The sequence below is a fragment of the Dama dama genome, chromosome 5, assembly GCF_033118175.1.
Source record: "Dama dama isolate Ldn47 chromosome 5, ASM3311817v1, whole genome shotgun sequence".
Classification (NCBI taxonomy): domain Eukaryota; kingdom Metazoa; phylum Chordata; class Mammalia; order Artiodactyla; family Cervidae; genus Dama; species Dama dama.
Genome location: NC_083685.1, coordinates 89,413,517 through 89,433,063, shown reverse-complemented (window position 1 = coordinate 89,433,063; position 19,547 = coordinate 89,413,517). Strand labels below are relative to the sequence as shown.

At 52.0% G+C, this 19,547-nt stretch overlaps 1 protein-coding gene and 2 non-coding genes across 8 annotated transcripts in view; 1 reads left to right on the top strand and 2 right to left on the bottom strand.

The window, feature by feature from the left end:
* The window catches only part of KSR1 (kinase suppressor of ras 1), a 162,348-nt gene that overhangs the window by 33,501 nt on the left and 109,300 nt on the right, over nt 1–19,547 (bottom strand). For 3 of the 6 annotated variants that reach the window (XM_061142874.1, XM_061142873.1, XM_061142875.1), the window contains exons 3-6: nt 10,969–11,116; nt 6,223–6,682; nt 3,679–3,683; nt 649–709 (exon numbers count right to left, since the gene is read on the bottom strand). In XM_061142874.1, the coding sequence (XP_060998857.1) occupies nt 649–709; nt 3,679–3,683; nt 6,223–6,682; nt 10,969–11,116 (674 nt within the window). Of the gene's footprint in view, nt 1–648; nt 710–3,403; nt 3,437–3,678; nt 3,684–6,222; nt 6,683–10,968; nt 11,117–19,547 lie in introns of those variants that run through there. The other 3 variants (XM_061142869.1, XM_061142872.1, XM_061142871.1) reach the window with 3 other exon arrangements.
* Nucleotides 9,764–9,892, bottom strand: LOC133058170 (small nucleolar RNA SNORA19). The gene has a single exon (XR_009693278.1). It is a non-coding gene; the product is annotated as a small nucleolar RNA SNORA19 (small nucleolar RNA).
* On the top strand, nt 16,269–16,341 carry TRNAR-CCU (transfer RNA arginine (anticodon CCU)). Its single transcript has one exon. It is a non-coding gene; the product is annotated as a tRNA-Arg (tRNA).

Below are 19,547 nucleotides of genomic sequence, written 5' to 3'. Positions count from 1 at the left end.
GAGCGTGCCCGGCCATGTTCACAACTTGTTTAATGGGGCGGCCAGAGGACAGGGATCCCAAAGGATTGCCCTGCTCGCCGTCGGTGGGGGGACAAGATGCTGCTGAGACCTGCTGTTGGCAGCACACGCCAGCCTCACGAGTGTTGAGGCTAAGGCCTCTGGGCGGTCCATGTCATGGGCCCTCACCAGCCACACCAGCTGCATAAGCACCAGTCCCCAGAAGTTGCGAGAATCCTGACTGGCAAGCCAAGAAGCTTATAGATGGAGCCTGGTGTTTCATCAAGCTCCACGGGGCTCTGATGTGTGGCCAGTTACGTCCATGCAGGTGATGTCATGCCGGACCCAGGGGGATGCTCTCAGATCCCTGTTTCTCCTGGGACCTGTGTTTTCCCTCAGAAGATGGAGGAGGAGACTCGAGGAGGGGCAGGGGAGGGCCAGCGAGTCCAAAAGCGCTGCTGGTGACAGGCAGGGGCCCCAGGCGGATGCCATGTCCACAGAGGAATGGACAGACAGACCCACAAAGAGCCCTGAGAGACAGGGTCAGGACAGAGCTCCAGTGGTGCAGAGTGACCCCCGAGCAGGGCTCAGCTTATACAGGTCCCCGACCAGCTCTGTGCCCCCTCCCCACCCCAGCCCAGCCAGGCCTACCTGTGTGTCACGGAGAGCCCGATGTCCCTTCGTACCATCTGCGGGGATCCGTGAGGGAGATCTGCGGGGAAAGAGGCCAGGTCAGCAGGCTGAGGGGGTCCTTCCTACCTGGACAGTGTGTACCTGGGACCTGCCGTCTCAGAGATCACAGACTGGGGGGTGGGGGTGGGGGTGGAGACCAACCACATGGTTGGGGGGGTGGGCGGGGCAAAATCAACCACATGGCCGAGGGCCATTTTCCTGAACCTGCCTCTAATCAAGACAGGGATGGCCAGGCGAGACCAAAAAAGGGCCAGTGTGGTTACCCCCACCCCCCAACAGATGCTACCACCTAGCCTCTGCAGACAGTTCAGAAACAGCCCCTGGGAGATTTCTAGCTTTGGAGGAAGACAGGTTTGTGAGGCAGAAGGCAATGCCAAGGTGAGGACAGCAGTTCAACTCCCCCCATCTCCGGCACTTCCTCGTGGAGGCACCCACAAGGCACCAATTCAGGTAGAAGTTACCTGACCCTTGGCGGAGGTGGTGAGGCTGGCGGCCATACAGCACACCCAGCTCTCCAGGCAGAAGCACCCTGGGCATTTTGCTCTGAGAGCCACCACTGCTGGATCCCAGCAGGTAGAGAAAAGACAAGGTGAAGCTTCACACGGTCCCGTGTGGTCCAGCCCCAGCCAAGTACTCAGTCTGAGCCTTGGGGGAGTCTTAGGCCATGAGCTTTGCATGCTTTCCAAGAGGGCACCCTGGCCTCTCTCTCCAGCCCTGGCTTCCTTATTTGAATGGGCATCCCTGGGGTTGGTGGTATAGTAGGTTGGGCAGTAGAAGAGCAGCTGGAAGCAATCTGTCATCCACTGTCACCTCATATGTCTAACTCCCTCTCCCCTCCTTCACCAGAGAGACCCCCACTCCTCCCCACCCCAGCTTCTGCCCATACTCAATACTGCCTATCTCCTCTTAGATCAGGGTTTCTCAAAGGAGCCCATGGATGTGCTGCAGGGGGTCTGGGACTCTTCTGGACTGGTAAGCAGATGATGTAGGGCAGGGGTCCCCAATCCCTGGGCTGTGGACTGGTACTGATCCATGACCTGTTAGAAACCAGGCCACACAGCAGAAGGTGAGTGACAGATGAGACAGCGAAGCTTCATCTGCTGCTCCCCATTGCTCACATTATCACCGCCTGAACCATTCCCCTGCCCACCCCCATGCCACCACCGTCCATGGTAAAATTGTCTTCCAGGAAACTGGAAGCTGTATCAAAAAGGTTGGAGATGGTTGATGCAGAATTTTCCTTAGAAAGAAGGTCTAGATTTTTGTCTAAGTATCAAAGAAATCTGTGACTCAGAAAGGTCGGGAACACAGTGCTCTAGGGATCTGTGACCACCTCACATCCTCTGAGTCAGCCCTCCACCCCATGCTGGCCTGGCACACAGCTGGTGCTCAGTAAGTGGTGGTTCACTTAAAACCATGTACCAGATACCCAACCACAGGAGAAGGGCATGATGGAGGTACTGACTTTCCTCCTACAACAAGGGGAGTTTGATGGGGACCTCTGCCACCTGCTGATGGTTGAACTCACAATCTCTCCAGCACATCTGCCATGGGGCTGACTCCTCCCAACTCCCTTGTGGGAGGAGGCACCCCACCCGAGTCAGTAGCCAAGTCCATGAAATCATATGGATCTAAAAGGGTTTAGGCTGCCAGACTAGGAGAAACAGACAGTGGGAAAATGAGATTTTAACCATCTATCTCTGAAGATGATCTGTGATTGATTAGTAATGTCTGCCACAGGCCTAGGCTAGGACAGGGTGAGATGAGATGCTCCCTGATCTGAAGACAACCTACAATTGATTAGTAACCTCTGCCACAGGCCTGGGACAGGACAGAGGTGAGATGAAGCTGTCTCTGATCATGAAGACAAACTACAATTGATTACTAATATCTGCCACAGGCCTGGGATAGGAAAGATATGAGATGATGCTGTCCCTGATGGAGGTGAAACACTGGTCCTAAAGGCCTCCTCTCACCTTCCAGGCAAACTGGGGAAGCAGCCTCACTGTTGTGGTCCCTGAGTCACTATAGCAACTGGGAAGATGGATATCCAGGGATGCAGATGCTGGATTCTCCTCCAAGGCTCTGTGAGGGGTTCTGGGAGTTTCTGCCTGTGCCCTGGGGACAGGGAAGGGCAGTCTCCCTCCTTCCTTGCCCTATACCTCCCTGGAGGTCCTGCAGTCAGATCCATTTTGGCAAAGTCACTGTCGGTTACCCCACTCCACATCTCTCAGACCCTGCTGACAGCCTCTTCACTCTATTTACCCAGTATAGAATAGTACAAAAACAAGCTGCTATTTTGCTCAGGCAAAATCAGATGCCTCTGCATCTCCACAGAGACAATTAAAAGCAGACCCCAGAGGCTGTTTCCCTCTGCTTTGACTCTGGAGAGAGATGCCCCGGAGCACAGCCACGTACAAGAATCAGCTCTCAACCCAGATGTGGAAAAGGGACTCAGAGCTTGCCTGGGCATCCTTACCACCCCCTCCAAGGGGACATCCACACCCTCTGATCTCTCAGGCCTCATTCAGAGATGATCACATTCCTGCCTCCAGGGATATCCCTCTCCTGAACAGGGTGGAGGGCCCCAAGAGGTCAGCTGGACTTTGCAGATGGCTACCGTCCATCTACACTGAACATAAGGAATCTCTCTCCCTGCAGCATGGCATCACCACGGCAGCCCAGCAGGTAAACAACTCCTGCCAGAGGTCACCTGTAAGGGTAGCAAGGTGCAAGTGGGGCCCACAGACGGTGACATTCTCATGGTGCCTGCTTCTCAGGGCAGCTGCAGGCTGGGCTGAACCACCTCGTCATCTGAAGGTTCCCTGTCCTAAGAGCTACTTCCTGAGGTGCAGCCCAGCATCTCTGCTTCTGGACCACAGAAAGGCCAGGGGAAAAGAGAGGGTCGAAGAAATCCACCCCCGATGGGGACAGCAACAGAAACAGGACTCCTGGGTGGCAGAGGGGATGAAAATGAATCACTCTTACCAAACCTGGAGGAGACAAAAAAGAGAGAAAGCGGGATTATGTCACCGTGCTGGCCTGGTGTCCCCCGGCACATCAGTCCTTGGGCAGGAGCGGATACAGTGCTTGGATGAGGACTTTGAGCCCCTGTGTGGGGACGGGCTGGCTGAGTGACTGGGGACCTCCCTCAACGACAAGGGCTAGAGGTGGCCCCCTCCCAACTCCTCACTGGACAATGGAGCCATACACTGTACTTTAATACATGAGATTTCCTAGCCCTCACCAGTTACCTGCATGGTAATTCGAGTTCATTCCTTTTCACAGCTGAGGAAACAGGCTCACAATCTCCCAAGATCACATGCCTGTACGTGAAGGAGCCCTGCCCAAATCCCTGCTTGCTCAGACCAAGCAGGAGGGCGGCTCAGAGAGCCGGAGAAGTGGCTGGGGCAGGAGGCGAGGAGGACCATTGTAAGAGCAGAGAGGCGGCCCCCAAGTAGGGCCTGAGCGACATCTCCTGGGGGTGCCGCTGTCCCAGGGACGAAGACAGCTGGGAGCCCAGGGCACTCAGTCCAGCCTCAGGGCTCATCGAGGGCAGCAGGGTGGTCTGAGTACTCATGTCGGTGCCAGCTTTGGTCTTTGTGGAGACCTGACTCAGAATCCCAGGGTGCAAGGCCCAGCTCACCAGCAGTGGGACCCAAGGAAGTGGTGTCATCTGCCCGAGACTCTGTTCTCCACCCAGAGCCCCCCTAACACTCTTTTCAGGGGAAAAAAAAATGAGAAGGAGAGGCACTGGGTTTTGCCCACTGAGATGCCCTCTGAATGACCCACATCCATGTGTCCACATGGTTGTTATCACTGTGCTTCAGATAGAAGAAGATCCAGGGGCGGATGGAAGGCTCAGCCCCTTCTGGGGGTCGGGGAGGAGGAAGGCCTCAGGCCCCAGCAGGACAGTCTGATCGGGAGTGGCAGGTAGGTCACAGGTAGATTTCTCTCCTTGGGTGACACACACTCAGAACCATCAGAGTTGTCCAAGGCCCATCCCACAAGGGACCCAAGCCCTGGGATGGGGAACAAGCCCACCTGAAACCCAAAACAACCATGTCAGGAGCAAGGCCGCGTTCCCAACCCTCAGAAGCACAAGAAGGTAAGAGGCACCCAAGGAAAACTCCCCCTTCCCTTCCACAAGGGTATATAAACAAGGGCGATATTTATAAAAGAGAAGGACAAAGACCTAAATATCCATCAAGAGGAGAGGAATTAAACTATACCCTGGCAAGAGGCTTTAAAAAGTTTGAAAGATGAGATAGCTTGAATAATTATAGATATATACAAAACTGATAACCTGGTTTGTTCCTGAAAGGAAAGGAGAAATGGTAGGGGACAACTTTAACCTCTACAAAGTTCTATGTGAGCAATACTGGACCATGTGACTGTCACTAACTATTTAAAATACATAGATCAAGGGACTTCCTTAGTGGCCCAGTGGTTAAGACACTGCACTTTCAATGCAAGGGGCCTGGATCCGAACCGTGGGCAGGGAACTAAGATCACACATGCTGTGGCCATAAAATAAAATACATAGATAAATTTTTTTATAAATAAATAAGAGAGTAAGGTAGTTCAAGATGAACTGGTATTTAGTTCCCAGAAATAAAAGTTAGTTGAAAATATAGGTTATAGCATAGAGTACATAGTATTTGATAATCATTAGCAGTCTCAGCAAGATATTCTAGTTCCCCCTTCTGGGCATATAGGAGGATGACATTTCTTGATTCTTTTATTTGGGTAGGGGCATAAATGGTGTGTAGAACTTATGGGAAAGAGCATTTAATTGCTCAGTTGTAACAAGTAAAGTATTTTTTTCCCTCTGCTACAGTGGGATGTTCTAGACAATGTTCTGGCCTTGAGTCTGGAATGAGGCTGACTGGTAATGGACAGATGGCATGAGCCAGAAATAAATCTCTGGTTATTTGAAGACCCAGAGACCTGGGGGTATTTGTTATTGCAGCATAACCCAGTCTATTCTGACTAATACATAGTATCACTTCGTGTCTGTGTGTGTGTGTGTACATAAAAAGATATCTAATAGAATTCAGCCCAAACTGTTAAGGTATTATTGCTCAGTTGTACCATCTAAAGTTTTGGCTTTTTTTTTTTTTTTGTCTCTGCCACAGGGGGATGTTCTAGACAATGTTCTGGCCTGGAATCTGGCCAGGTCTGGAGGTTGACCTGTGATGGACAAGTAGCATGAGCAAGAAATAAATCTTTGGTTATTTGAAGATCCAGAGGTCTGGGGGTATTTGTTATTGCACCATAACCCAGTCTATTCTGATGTGTCTGTGTGTGTGTACACAAAAAGAAATCTAATAGAATTCAGCCCAAACAGTTCAGGTAGTCTGGGTAGCGGACTGAGAGATGGGGGCATCTTTCACTTTTTACGTTGTAGTTTCTATGTTGGCCAATGTTATCCTTTAAATATTGAGCCTATATTACCTTCACAGCGAGAAAACTGTAGTCAGAACTTTCAGTAGGTGGCAAATTCGGCACCTGGCTGGTAAGGACACTTACCTCATCGGGGAGACCTCGTCAATGCGGTTCCCCAGCTGAGACTCGTGGGACTTGCTCCGGGTGAGCGTGGGGAAGCTGGGCAGCAGCTGGAAGACCTTGCGGCTGGGCGGGGGCGGCGTCCTGGGCGGCTTCAGCTTGGTGTGCCGTCGGAGCTGGGGCGTGGTTGGCGGGGTGATGAAGCTGGGCAGGGCACGGGGGGTCAACCGGCCACTGGCGTGCAGGGAGATAAAGGGGTCCGACAGGCCCTCACCGGGGCCGGGGTTTGGGGAGTCCGAGGCGGGCAGAGCGGACACGGAGATGGAGCGTGGGCCCTGGGCACTGCTGCCCAGTCTGCCCAGCTGGGAGCTCCCCGGAGGCCAGGGCAGGCTGGCTGGCGAAAGGGTGTCTGCGGGAGGCCCGGAGCCACTTTCCCGCCGGGCATCAGACGAACTCCAGCCTGAGTCCTCTTTGTGCTCCCCGCCTGTGGGCCAAAGAGTCGAGTCACAGGTGGCTGCGGCCAGAGGGAGTCACAGGTGAGGTGGCCAGGGACCAGCCAAGAAGCACAGTCCCTCAACGGAGGCTCCAGCTGCCAGCCGTCACCTATTTTATAAAGGCCACTCGAGCACACACGCTATCCAGCTGACTGTCAGGACTCCAGTGCAGATACTACTATCCTCGACATACAGAAAAGAAAATGGGACCCAGAGAGGAATAGGGCAGGGTTCCCACTGGCAGGTAGGGAAACCAGCCCCCAAAGTGAGTGATCTCAGAGAGGGAAGTGGTGGGTGGTCTCTACGAGTTAGGCTATGTAGGGACTTCCCTGGTGGTCCAGAAGTTAGGACTCCATGCTTCCATTGCAGGGGGTATGGCTTTGATCCCTGGTCGGGGAACTAAGATCCCATATGCCACTAGGGGTGGCCAAAAGTAAACAAATAAAAAATAAAGGTGCATATGTTTGTTTGTTTTTAAGAATTAGGCTGTAAAGGGATAACTCTCCTCTGAGAAAATTCAATCAACAGGAAAAGGGGCTGCACGGACCTTCTGAAAGCAAACTGCCCTGGGAAGTTGCTAGAAGAAAGACCCAGCTAGAAAGAGATCAACAGCCACTTCCTTTTGAGAGAAGCCTATGAGTGACTTTGGCTGCTGCCATGGCGACCCTCTGTCTGAGGCTCCCGAGGCCTTGGGGCTCTGAGGGCTCCAAATCAATGACATGTCTGTCCATTCATGCGAGCATTCACTGAATGCCGGATGTCAGGGTATAAAAAGGCACGTCTGGGATGCATGATGAGTCCAGTGAGAGTGATGGACACTCAGTTCGGTGTGCTGCATGCTGACACAGAGACGCATGGAGACTGAGGGGGTACAGAGGAGGAGGATCATAAAGAGCCTGAGGGTCAGGGAGCTTTCTAGAGGAGATGGCACCTGGGCTGGGCCCGCTGAGGGAGAACTGGGGAAGGTGTACCCAGCAGAGAGGACAGCACATGCGGAGAGCACAGGGCATCTTGCTGCAGCCACACAGAGTCCCAGGTGCCTTGAGAAGTCAGGACAAGCCAGGGAGAGGTGAGAGATGAAGCTGGAGGGTTGGTCCACTGGGGACAACCTCCAGAGGGGCCTTGAATGTCTTGCCAAGGGCTTGAGGCTTGACCTTACAGGAGACGGCGAGACACTGAAGGGGTGGAGGCACGGAGAAAGGATGCCAGTCTACAGAGACCTTGTCGTGGGAAGAGGACACCTCCCTCCTCATATTTATCAATGAGTGGAAAGCACAGGAGGGGAGATTTTGACTCAAGACAAAATGAACTTTCACCCTGTAATTCTTCGACTTTGCGTGTTGAACCCTGTCTCCCTCAATCTGCCCAGCAAGGTGAGGTTGATGAGATTCAGAGAGGCCATGTATACTGCCAAGTTCACATAGCAAAGTAAGCAGTGAGATGGGAACTGAGCCCTTGATCTCAACCACAGCCCTGGACCTCCTCCCACAAAGCTACCAATTCTGAATAACCTGTAACGACACAGCCTTGTGAGTTAATGAGCTCTCTATCATCAAAGGTGATAAAGCCCAGCCCACAGAGCCATCTATTAGGGAGGGTGGAGTGATAGTAACCTTCCCAATTCTTAGAGTTTGTCTATTCCATCCTCTCATCAAATGCCCTTCTTTCTACCTTACTACATGGTGACTTTCTATTCATGAATCAACTTGGATGAGTTAGTCTGTATATTCCTTATGCTCGCTCCTTTAGAACTGTGGCCAAGACCTATGCATGCACACATGTTCAGTTGCACCCGACTCTTTGCAACCCTATGGACTAAAGCCTGCCAGGCTCCTCCGTCTATGGGATTTCCCAGGCAAGAATAATGGAGTGGGTTGCCATTTCCTCCTCCAGGAGAACTTCCCGAGCCAGGGCTTGAACTCAGGTCTCCTGCATAGGCAGGCAGATTCTTTACCACTGAGCCACCTGGGAAGACATGGCCAAGATCTACACTTGAACTTAAATACCGCTCTTGTTGAGGGAATGAAAGAATGAGTTCCATGGATCTATGCGCAAGTCTGCCACCCAAGGAAACAAGCCCCCAATTCTTCAAATTGTCTATTTAGTCACCATTAGTTTAGCCAGCTCAGGGGTGGCAAATGGCTCTGGTTTTGCATGCGGACACCAGTCAGTTGGCAGTGGCTGCTTGACAGTGACTCTGGAGTCACTAAGTAGGAAGAGCTTGGGGATTGATTAGTGATGTCTGCTATGGAAGACGGATAGGAAGAATCAGCAAGCATGATCCTCCCCTGTTCACCAGCCACAGGCATAAAGAAATATCCTTCATCACCTTTCTTAAGACCAGAGATGTCAACATTTGCCATCACCCCACAGGCCTAATACTGAAAAATACATACTAATATGTGCCAGGCTCTAGACTAAGTAGATGAACTTAATTAACTCATTTAATCTTCCAACAGTTCCATGAGAGGAAGTCTTGTTAGTATGCCCATTTTACACATAAGGAAACTCAGGCACACTGAGGTTAAGTAACTAGCCTGCCAGGTACCATGAAGATTCTGACTGCAGGACCTGAGACAGGGCGATCACAGGTACCACCCAGTCCCCAGCAGGTACACTTGAAGTGCGGCCACTGCTGGGCAGGCCCATCCACCTGCCTGCACCCTGGACTTGGGGGTGGCAGGTCCCTCTTGGAGATGGAGGGCACCACAAGCTAAGATGGAATGAGAAAGAGCACCTGGAAAGGACCCTCTGCCCAGGGCCTGCTCTGGGGCACTATAGAAAAAGCATCTTCTAAGGAAGAAAACAGAGCAAAGTCCAGCTTGACTGAGTATCGGGTGTGGGATCTCACACAACTCATCCAGAGCCTCTGATGCTCCAGCTACAAAGGGAACATATAACAAGTGCTTCGTAAATTAGTGATCTTCCGACCCTGGCATTCAGGATGGACAGACAGCAGCCTTAACACACAGAGGTCACCACCACCCAATGGCCAGAGCCTCCTCAACTCCTTACAACACAGGCATTAAGAGGAAGGAGCGACAAGGTCCCCCAGATTCCCAGCTTTTTGACGGTGTCTGAAGGAGACTGACAGCAATGGCTAAATTAGTCATGCCGCTAATTTACCTCCAGGGGTTTATTTAGCACATCAGAAATATCTTTTCTCTTGATATAAACAAAAAAGACAATGAAACATGCTTGGGCAGCAAGGGCTGAGGCTCGAGTCACAGTTCTGCCACCCACTGCTGTGTGTCCTTGGGTAAGCCCCTTCCCCTCTCTGGGCTCAGTCTAAGAATGCTAACTATGTCCTTGTCCTGTTTACTTCCTGGCACTTGCCAGAGGCCTGATGTGTTGAGGTTTTCCAAATCAATTAAAACTCTGGACTCTGTGTTCAGAGGAAGACTTGATACAATGGGGCCAGGGAAGAAATTAAGCACCATCTTCTCTTGGGGGGGGCGGGGGCGGGGAATCAAGCTGAATATAAACCTCAGAGCCTTCCTTAAGCTTCAGGCAGCTGGAGATAAGACATGAGGCTCAGCTAATTAAAAAATGGAGCTAATTCCATTCATTAGGTTCATTTTAAAGGCTTATCTGTGTGGTCATGGGAGCAGTAAGTCTGGGCATTTGAAGCTATTTCCAGGGTAAGATTGAGAAAGCCTGCAAATAAGTTCCTGAGGAACACTATTCATCATGCCAGGATTACACACGTCGCCTGGGGCAGCCATGTCCTTACTCACAGCTGAACTGTGTACAGTTTCTGTCCGCATGCTTGGCTCAGGCTGAACCCACACCAGCGCGTGCCTTCTGAGCACACAGCCCAGATGGGGATGCAGACGCAGGGGGCGGGTGGGGATCGGAGGCAGGGAGAGGGTGGGCGGGGAGGGGGCTGATGAGAAGGAAGCTAGGGAAGGGTCACGGAGCCCTACCTACCTCTGTAGGAACACTTCTGTGTTCCACAGAGGGAAGTCATGCAGCCCCGCCCAGCCTGGGGTTGGCAACAATGGCTAAAGCTTCACACTGGCCAGACCAGTGGGACCTGGGAGCCTTCTGTCTCAGGGGCCTCTGCCTCGAGTGGGGTCCATCACGCACTTTCTGAGCGTGGACTCCAGCCACTGCAAGCCGGCCCAGAGACCCTGGTCACACCGGCCCCACCCAGCTCCTCATCCATCCCAGCAAAAGCCCTGGTGCCCCAGGAACCAGGCCAGGCCTGGCAGAGAAATGCAGCGTCCAGGCCGAGGGGGAGGGCAAGGGGGCCGGCAGGACTGGCCCTACCTACCCAGGCCTGTCACCTTCCGCAGGCAGGTGAGGGCGTACTGCAGGCGACCACACTCCTCGGCGCTGGCCCCGCAGCGCCGGAGCGTCTCCTTCACCTTGGCCTCGTTCATGTCCAGCAGGGCATCTAGCGTGAGCTCGCGGAGGATCTCCTGGGGAGGCACAAGACAGGCAGAGAAGCGGGTGAGGAGTCATCCTCCTCGCGGCCAGGCCCAGCCTCCCGCTGAGTGGCAGGGGCCAGCTGCTGGGGCCGGCCTCCGACCCGCAGCACCACTTGTCTGAGGACGCCAGAAGCCAACGCCGGCCCCCACCCCCAGCATCCCAGAGACAGCAGCTGAAGCCGAGATGCCAGAACTTGGGGATGGGGGCTGGGGAGAAGAGAAGGAAAAAACCAGAAACGTTCTGATGAGGGCATGTTGCCCTGTAGTCTCTTTTTATTTATTCCTCTGGACGGGAAAATGATGAATCATGACAAATTTGGAGAATGACAAGTACTTCAGATAAAGATGGTTCTTTACAATTTTGCTACATATGAATCAGACCAGATAGGATTCAAATAAAATTAGCTTCCAAGAAAAGGATTACAAAGAATTAACCCTCACCAAGATCTGTGTTTGGAGAAGGAAATGGCAACCCACTCTGGTATTCTTGCCTGGGAAATTCCATGGAACAAGGAGTCTGGCAGGCTACAGTCCATAGGGTCGCAAAGAGTCAGGCAGGACTGAGCAACCAAACAACAACAGCAACAAAGATCTGTGCAGGTCTTTACTACCGGGCCCTATCTGATTCTCAGTTGGACTTTTCCAAGGTTTCAAGGTAGCGAAGAGAAGCGAGATGCTCGAAGCATATAAAGGACCCATTCAAACTCTGAGGGTGGAGGGGGCCACATAGAAGGAACAAGATGGCCTCGAGAGGACAGTGTGGCCCCCCACTGTCCAGCAAGAAGGGAACCTTAGATCTGAGGCTACAAGGAAGTAGATTCTGCCAACGAATAACCTGAAAACACTTGGAAGTGATTTATTCCCAAAGCTTCCAGGTAAAAAGCCCACCTGGCTGACACCCTGACTTCAGCTGTGCAAGACGCTAAGCAGGTAAATTGGCTGAGTCCTCAGGGACTCTTCCATAAAGTCTTCCTTCTGCAGGACTGTGAGCTAACACACGCGGGATGGTGTAAGCAGATAAGTTCATGGTAATTTGTTAGACAACAAAGAAAACGAACACAGGGACTTCCCTGGTGGTCCTGTGGTTAAGAATCCTCCTTGCAATGCAGGGGTACGTGGGTTCGATCCCTGGTTGGGGAACTAAGATCCCACATGCCCCAACTAAGCCTGCATGCCGCAATGAGACGGTCCATGTACCCCAAGGAAAGATACTGGGTGCCAGACTGAGACGTGGCGCAGCCAAACAAATAAATAAAAAATAAAAATGATTAGAGACAGCAAATATTTGAATCAAGGCCTAACTGACTCCAAAATTTGTGCTCTTTCTTCTCATCAAGGAGAGGAGAAACCCCTCCAGCTCTGAGTACTCTGAGCCACATGTCATACAGAACCTGAAGCAGACACACAGAACAATGGGACATATCCCTGGCCTCAAGCGGCTTGTGGAGTGACTGACATGAAAATAAGTTATTACTGGGAATTCCCTGGAGGTCCAGTGGTTAGGACTCTGTGCTTTCATTGCCGAGCCCAGAGTTTAATCTGTGGTTGGAAAACTAAGATCCCACAAAGTAGCCAAAAAAAAAAAAAAAGACGAAAAGAAGTTATTGCAATACAATAAGATATGGACCAGCATAGAGAAAGCTCAAAGAGTTATGGGACCAGTGGAGAAACGGGGTGGGGGAGTGGAGGGGGGAGAAGTTATCCCCTTTCTGTAGTTTCTGGATTTTCTGTAACAGGGAAAGCCAGACAACCCACATCAAATGATTCATATAAACTTGCAGTTCTTGAGAATCTAAGTTGATTTTCATTGATTTTTATTAGCAAATTGTGTCTAATTTAACACAAGCAATGTTGTGGTCATGGTGCTATAAATCTTAGACTCAAGTGTCAAAACAAAACCTGATGAAGATACCGACTATGAGTCATTAGGGCAATGGTTTGGGGACTTTGTGATGTCTGGGGGCTGGGGCCACATCTGAAGCCTGGCATGTGGCCTCTGATGTCTGGCCTTGTCTCCTCTCCCCATCTTTGGTCTTGTGTGAATATTCTTCCACCTCCAGGGTTGTGGAAAAGAAATCTCATGGCTCTTTAGAATGACTCTAAAAATTAGAAATAAACAGATACCTCCAGAGCACCAAGAAGCTCATCAGTGGTTTGGACAAACCCTTGGCGGTAAGAAATCCTTCCAGATGATAAAATGAGAATGTCACAGGAAACTCTTGATAAGAATAACACAGAGAGCAGGATACTTAGATAATAGTCCCAGGACAGAAGCTTTTATTCAATCCATGTGTCTTCTTCTATTGCCTTCAACAATGCTCTTCATCAAAATGCAGTTTTGACATCTTTGCCCCTCATTTCACTGAGACAAGCCATTTGGCAATACGGACAGGGAAGACCAAACGGAAATGGATGCTGTCCTTCACAACACAGCCCTCCACCTCTCTCTGGGGTGGCCTCTGTTCTCAACCACACATGTGCATTTTCCCAAGGCTGTGATGACTCAGCAGTTCTCTCAAAAGTAGGGATTCCAGTATCTGCTTGATTTGGGGGTGGAGGTGGTATTGATGACGACAAAGACAAGCCTAGGAACCCAACCCCAATCTGACTACAATGCAAAGGTGGATTTTTTTTTCCCCTTTTATATACGTTTCCTCCCCACCCGCTTCAAGTTTCAGTTTCTCCGGCATAGTAACTACACTTATTATCACAAACTATTTGCTAGCGCTTTACAAGATGTCCAGGGCTTTGTGTACTGACTCCACTCAAAACAATTCAGCAAGGAGATGCTGCTAAGCCTATTTTATTGAGGCTCAGCGACCTCACGCTATGCAGCTTAATAAATGGCAGCACCACAACCCAAACCCAGGTGTGTTGAGTCCCAAAGCACCTTCAGTTACTCCCACTGTCACTCGTGAACTTGGGCAAAGCAGTTACCCAGGGCAAAATGATTTTTTTTTCCAAAGTAAATTAAAGGAATTAATTTCTACCTGATTTCTGGGAAAAAAAAAAAAACTATATTGTAAAATGGAAGTCCTTTGTCATTAGCAAGTGAAGTAACCCCCTAAATAAGAGAAATAATAGGTTCAAATTCATGGTCTTAAAAAAAAATGAAAAGAAAAGGCATTCTTTTATAGCTTTGAATAAGCTAGAAAGTTGGTCTCATTCTCCTGAAGCTGCAGGGTTCAGTTCATCCCGTGGGAATAAGGGAACAAGGTCTGCTTTCTCTTCCTTCCTGTGTGCTCTCTTCAAGCTCCAGTTCAAACCAGGGGTTGGCCAGACAAATTGAGGGGGGTAGGGTACGGAACCCTTTCCTGGGATAGAAGAGCCAACCCAGGATCCCGCTTATACAGGAGCTGCCCAGTATCCCCCAGGACAAGCATCACTTTCTGGAGAGTGAACTATGTATGTCTTCAGTGAAACGGGAGTGCTCAGCACACCAGCATCGCTAGGATTTCTGACTGTTTCTTCTGCTTTCTTATCCCTCCTCCCTGCAAAGTTGGATCATTGAAGTGGGGAGAGGGAACCACCCTGTTCTGCCTAAAAGCTGCGGTCAGTGACACTACCCACCAGTTAGCAGGTTATCTGGTAGAGTCAGAGTCTCAAACACATAGCCTCAGGACCAGGTTTCAGAAAAAAAAATGAGGTATGTGGGCATGTTGCCCCTTGAGCTATCTTTCGATGGAGATAAAAGTACTAGAAGGGGCTTCCCAGGTGGTGCTAGGGGTAAAGAACCTGGCTGCCAATGCAGGAGACACAAGAGACATGGGTTGGACCCCTGGGTCAGGAAGATTCCCTGGAGGAGGGCATGGCAATACAGGCAATACATGGCAATACACTCCAGTATTCTTGCCTGGAGAACCCCAAGGACAGAGGAGCCTGGTGGGCTACATTCCCTGGGGTCGCACAGAGTCAGACATGACTGAAGCAACTTAGCACGCACACACAAGTACTGGAAACACTTCTCTGGCCTCTTTACTAGACAACGAGAATCTCAAGGACAATGCTTATCAGAAACCCACTCTCTGCTCTCTCTCAGGGTCAGAGGGTGAGGAGAGGCTATGAGAGGGCTGCCATATCATCTTATAAAGAAATCAGAATTTTTATTTTAAAACAGCTGCTTTTTACGTGGTGGCAACTCATGCAAATCTGTGCAGACCAAACAATCACGTCAGAGCCCCCAGATCACAGCACACGGAGCCCAGCAGCAAGGGGCTTGGGCAACACATCACCGGGTGGCCAGGCCATCTCAGCCAGGTGCTGCCCTGGCTCTGGGACCCCAACATGAAAGCTAAGTGGGCCCTGGCCTTCCAACTCCTATGAGTGTATTCAGAAAGTAGTATTAGTCACTCAGTCATGTCTCTGCGACCCCATAGACTGCAATCCACCAGGCTTTCCTGTCCGTGGGATTCTCCAGGCAAGGATACTGGAGTGGGCTGCCATCCCCTTCTCCAGGGGACCTTCCCGACCCAGGGATCGCACCTCGGTCTCCTATGCTGCAGGCAAATTCTTTACTATCTGAGCCACCAGGGACCCAAAGTGAATCCAGTCGAGAAGCGAAAGTGCATGAGGCAGGTGCGCTGGAACTAGGCGAGCCAGGATACAAAGACGACGCCTCCCCTGGCCTCTGCTGTGCCTCTGGCCAGGCAACAGTCAGGCTGGGCTAGTGGCTGTGCCGGCCCCGGGAAGGGCTCTGACTTCTCCTTCCATCAAGACCCAGGCAACGCCCCCACCAGCAAGCCTCACATGTGGATGTGATCCTCCTGCTCAGACACAAACACAGCCAAGTCTGGGTTAGGAGGTTATTTCAGACCAGGGTAATTCATGTACAATTGTTCTGTGTAAGCTCTAAACCGAAAGCAAATTAGGGAATGAGTGTTACCACCTGCTGAAGGTGAACTCATGGGCTCACAAGACAACCCAGCAGTTGAAGCTGCCGGAAATGCTCTCAGGTCTGAGAGGCCCCGAGACTGTGGGAGGGTCTCTCACCTACCTGGAGGCATGTGAAGATGCCAAGTTGTCTCAAGCCAGGCGTCCAGACCCTGGAATTCTGGAGAAGGGATGAAAGGCTGAGCATCCACACTGCCTCAGGAATTACTGTCCATCCCACCCCAGCTTCTGTGTAAAGAAGAAAATATGGGACTTCCTGGTGGTCCAGTGGCTAAGACTCTGTGCTCCTAATGCAGAGGGCCCAGGTTCGATCCCTGGTCAGGGAACTAGATCCCATGTGCCACAACAAAGACCCGGAGCAGCCAAATAAATTAATTAATTAAAAAAAAAAAGAAGGAAAAAATATGAACTAGAAACCAGGAAGGGAAGACGTGTTGTCCGACCCATTGTTGGAGATGCCCCGGTTCCACCCAGCCCCGGGTCAGCACGTGAGCGTGGAGGCAGGCAGCGGGGCCGTGGGACAGGCACACTGGCTCCCTTGAGCCAGTCCCCTCGAGCTACAACTTACTTCTCCCGTAGGTGACATTAAGTTATGCTTTCTGATAATAATTAGAGGGCAGGGCCAGTGGAGCAGGGAGGTGACTCCCAGTCTGTGATGGTGAAACTGCTGGCTGTGTTCTCTGCGGCAGAAGGTGGGGTCGGGCTGGCCCAAGCACGCTGCCCCTCCCCTCAGCAGCTGGCAGTGACTGGTGTCACAGGCCCGGCTGGGTATCAGATGGTGTCCCAGCACTTACCAGCAGCCACGGGGCTGCCTGGGGTCTATACTTAGCAAACGGTGCAGGCTGACATGGAGAGCTGTTCCCCCGGCTGTGGCCAGTCAGGCGGGCTGTGCAAATGCCAGGGACTTCACAGCCTGCGTGTGGACCACGTGCCACAAGAATCCATGCGGCTCAGGACAGAACCAGGATGAAGACCTGGCCAGAGGGAAGGCCGAGAGGCAAGCCCACACTTGGGGTCTCCTTCTGGCATTGTGTCTAGTCCTGGAGCATAGCACGGACTGGCCACAGCGGTAACTGCCTCAACCAGTGCACCCAGCATGCATGGTCCATCGACCGAACCTGGATTTCTGGTGGGTGGGCAGAGGCGTCCCCAACTGGCCTGGCTGGGGCTTAATTCAAGAGCCGGAATCCTTCATCTCAGATGCTTTCCCAGGAGCTGGTCACAGCAGAGAGGCCAGAGGTGGACTCCCGGAGCCCTGTCCACCCCTCTGTGGCCGGGGCAGCAGAGACAGAGGAGCAGGGGGGTTCTCTGGCAGCCCAGGCCGGGAGCCCACATCTCTCCAGTTGGCAAGGGGGCACCTGACAGATGTTCCTTCCTGCCTTCTCACCACCGCTGGTGCCGAGGGAGAAGAAGGGGTGAGACTCGGATAATAATAGCTGGATATTCTGGGAACACAGGAGGGGCTGAGGCAGTGAGGGACCTGGGTCGGGCAGCCTCCTGGGGTTTCCATGGAGATCAGTAATAGCTTTAGGGATACTGGCTTTGTCTCTGGACCAGGTCTGGACCTAGTCACTATCCCAGTTCTGGGAAATGAGAAAAAGCCCCTCCTGGGAGAAGTCACCCCTTCCTGGAGGGCTTCTCTCTATCACTTCCTGGTGGAAGAAGGGTCAGATTTGGTCAGAACTTTGCCAACCTTGGGCCAGTCCCTGCCCCTCTCTGGGCTTCTGTTTCATCGTTTATAAAATGAATAGGTTTGGCTAGATCAGGTCAGTGTCTCTCGACCCTGGCAGCAAACTGGAATCAGCTGGGAGGCTTTTAAAAATGATCCTGGGGGAAAAAAAATGATCCTGAGACTTCCCTGGCACTGCAGTGGTTAAAACACTTCATTTCCACCATGGGGGAGTGGGGGTGGGGGGTGGGCATGAGTTCAATTCCTGGTTAGGGAACTAAGATGCCACATGCCAAGCAGCCAGGCCAAAAAAAAAAAAAAAGGATCCTGATAACCAGGCCCTACTTTACATCAATTGAATCGAAACTTCTGGGGGTGAGAACCATGAGGGCAGACAAACTGTGGGGCCTTAAGTCTGGCCAACGTAGTCCAGGGCAGAAAGGTCTAAGAAAGTGGGGCTGGCCAGGGCAGGGCAGCACCCTGGGGGCTGGACCTCCCACCTGTCCTCTCACGAGGCCCCTGATCCTTCAACTCAACCCCAGCCCAGCCAAAGCTCACAAACATCCCAGGAGATGCTCTCTCCTGTACCCTGGTGCCTCCCTCCTTCCCACAAGGCGGGGTGGAGGCTTGCAGAGCAGGAAGCCTGGGGGACTCTTCAGGGAGTGGCCATCTCTGGCCTACAGATCAGTACATCTGGGCCTGAAAGCCTCAGAGAGAGGGCGCAATGGTGTGATAGGGTGTGGAGGTACAGGGGTGCAGGTAAAACGGGAGGAGGTGAGAAGGGGGTCAAAACAGGGTGAGCAACGAGCAGTTATTACTCAGCTCTTGGGTGCCAGGCATTCTGTGAGATCAACTACAGAGGTCAGCACAGGCAATCCTCAAAAAAGCCTGAGATGGGTGACAAGGCTCAGAGAGGCTAGGCAACTGGCTCAAGGTCACACAGCCTGTTTGGTGAGGCTGAGACATGGCCATCTCTACCTCTTCACAGTCAACTGGCTCTGCCTGCACTGGTGCCCCCTTCTTTGCTCTATAATGTGGGATCCTTTTCCCAGGGTAGGGTCTTCTTGGCATCACAGGTCACATCTGGTTTCCAGGCTCCACGCTGTGCCCTCCTCCCATGCCAGCTGGGGTGCGCTCTGGCTGTGGGGTTAAAAGGCAGCTACAGGAGGCCTCCTGGGGGAGGGTTCTTCTCTCTACATGACTTTTGAACCCCCTTAGCAGTCCTGCCAGGCCCCCTCAGTCCCCGTCCTGCCCTCTGGAGGAGGCAGGTGCTCTCTGAGTCTGCCTGAGACCAAATCTCTAGCTTCCGGCGACATCTGCTCTCACCACGGCCACCACCATCATCCCAGGGGGCTGGCCTCACCCTCCTGGAAGGCCTCACTTGGGGCTGCCTCCCAGGTCCCATCCTTCCTCTCATAAACCCTCGGCACCTAGTGCAGGAATTGGTACACTTTTTCTGAACAGGCCACAGAGTATCTTCATCTTTACAGGCCATATGACCTCTGTCACAACTAGTCAACCCTGCTGTCAGAGCTCCCAGGCAGCCACAGACAATATGCGAACACATGGGTGTGGCTGGTGCCAGTAAAACCTTAACTATGCACACGGAAACATGAATTTCATTTCATTTCCACACGTCACAAAAGAGTCTTGTTTTGCTTTTCCTACCAGTTAAAAATGTGAAAACCATTCAAAGCTCCAAAGGCTGTAGAGAAACCAGTAGCGGGCTGGGTTGGGTCCACAGGCTGAAGTGGGTCATTCAGCCACTCAACAAACACACACCAGCTATGCTGGGCCCAGAGGAGAGATGAGGCAGGCCCACATTTTGTGACCTTTCTCTGTATCTTCGACACACATTTCCCA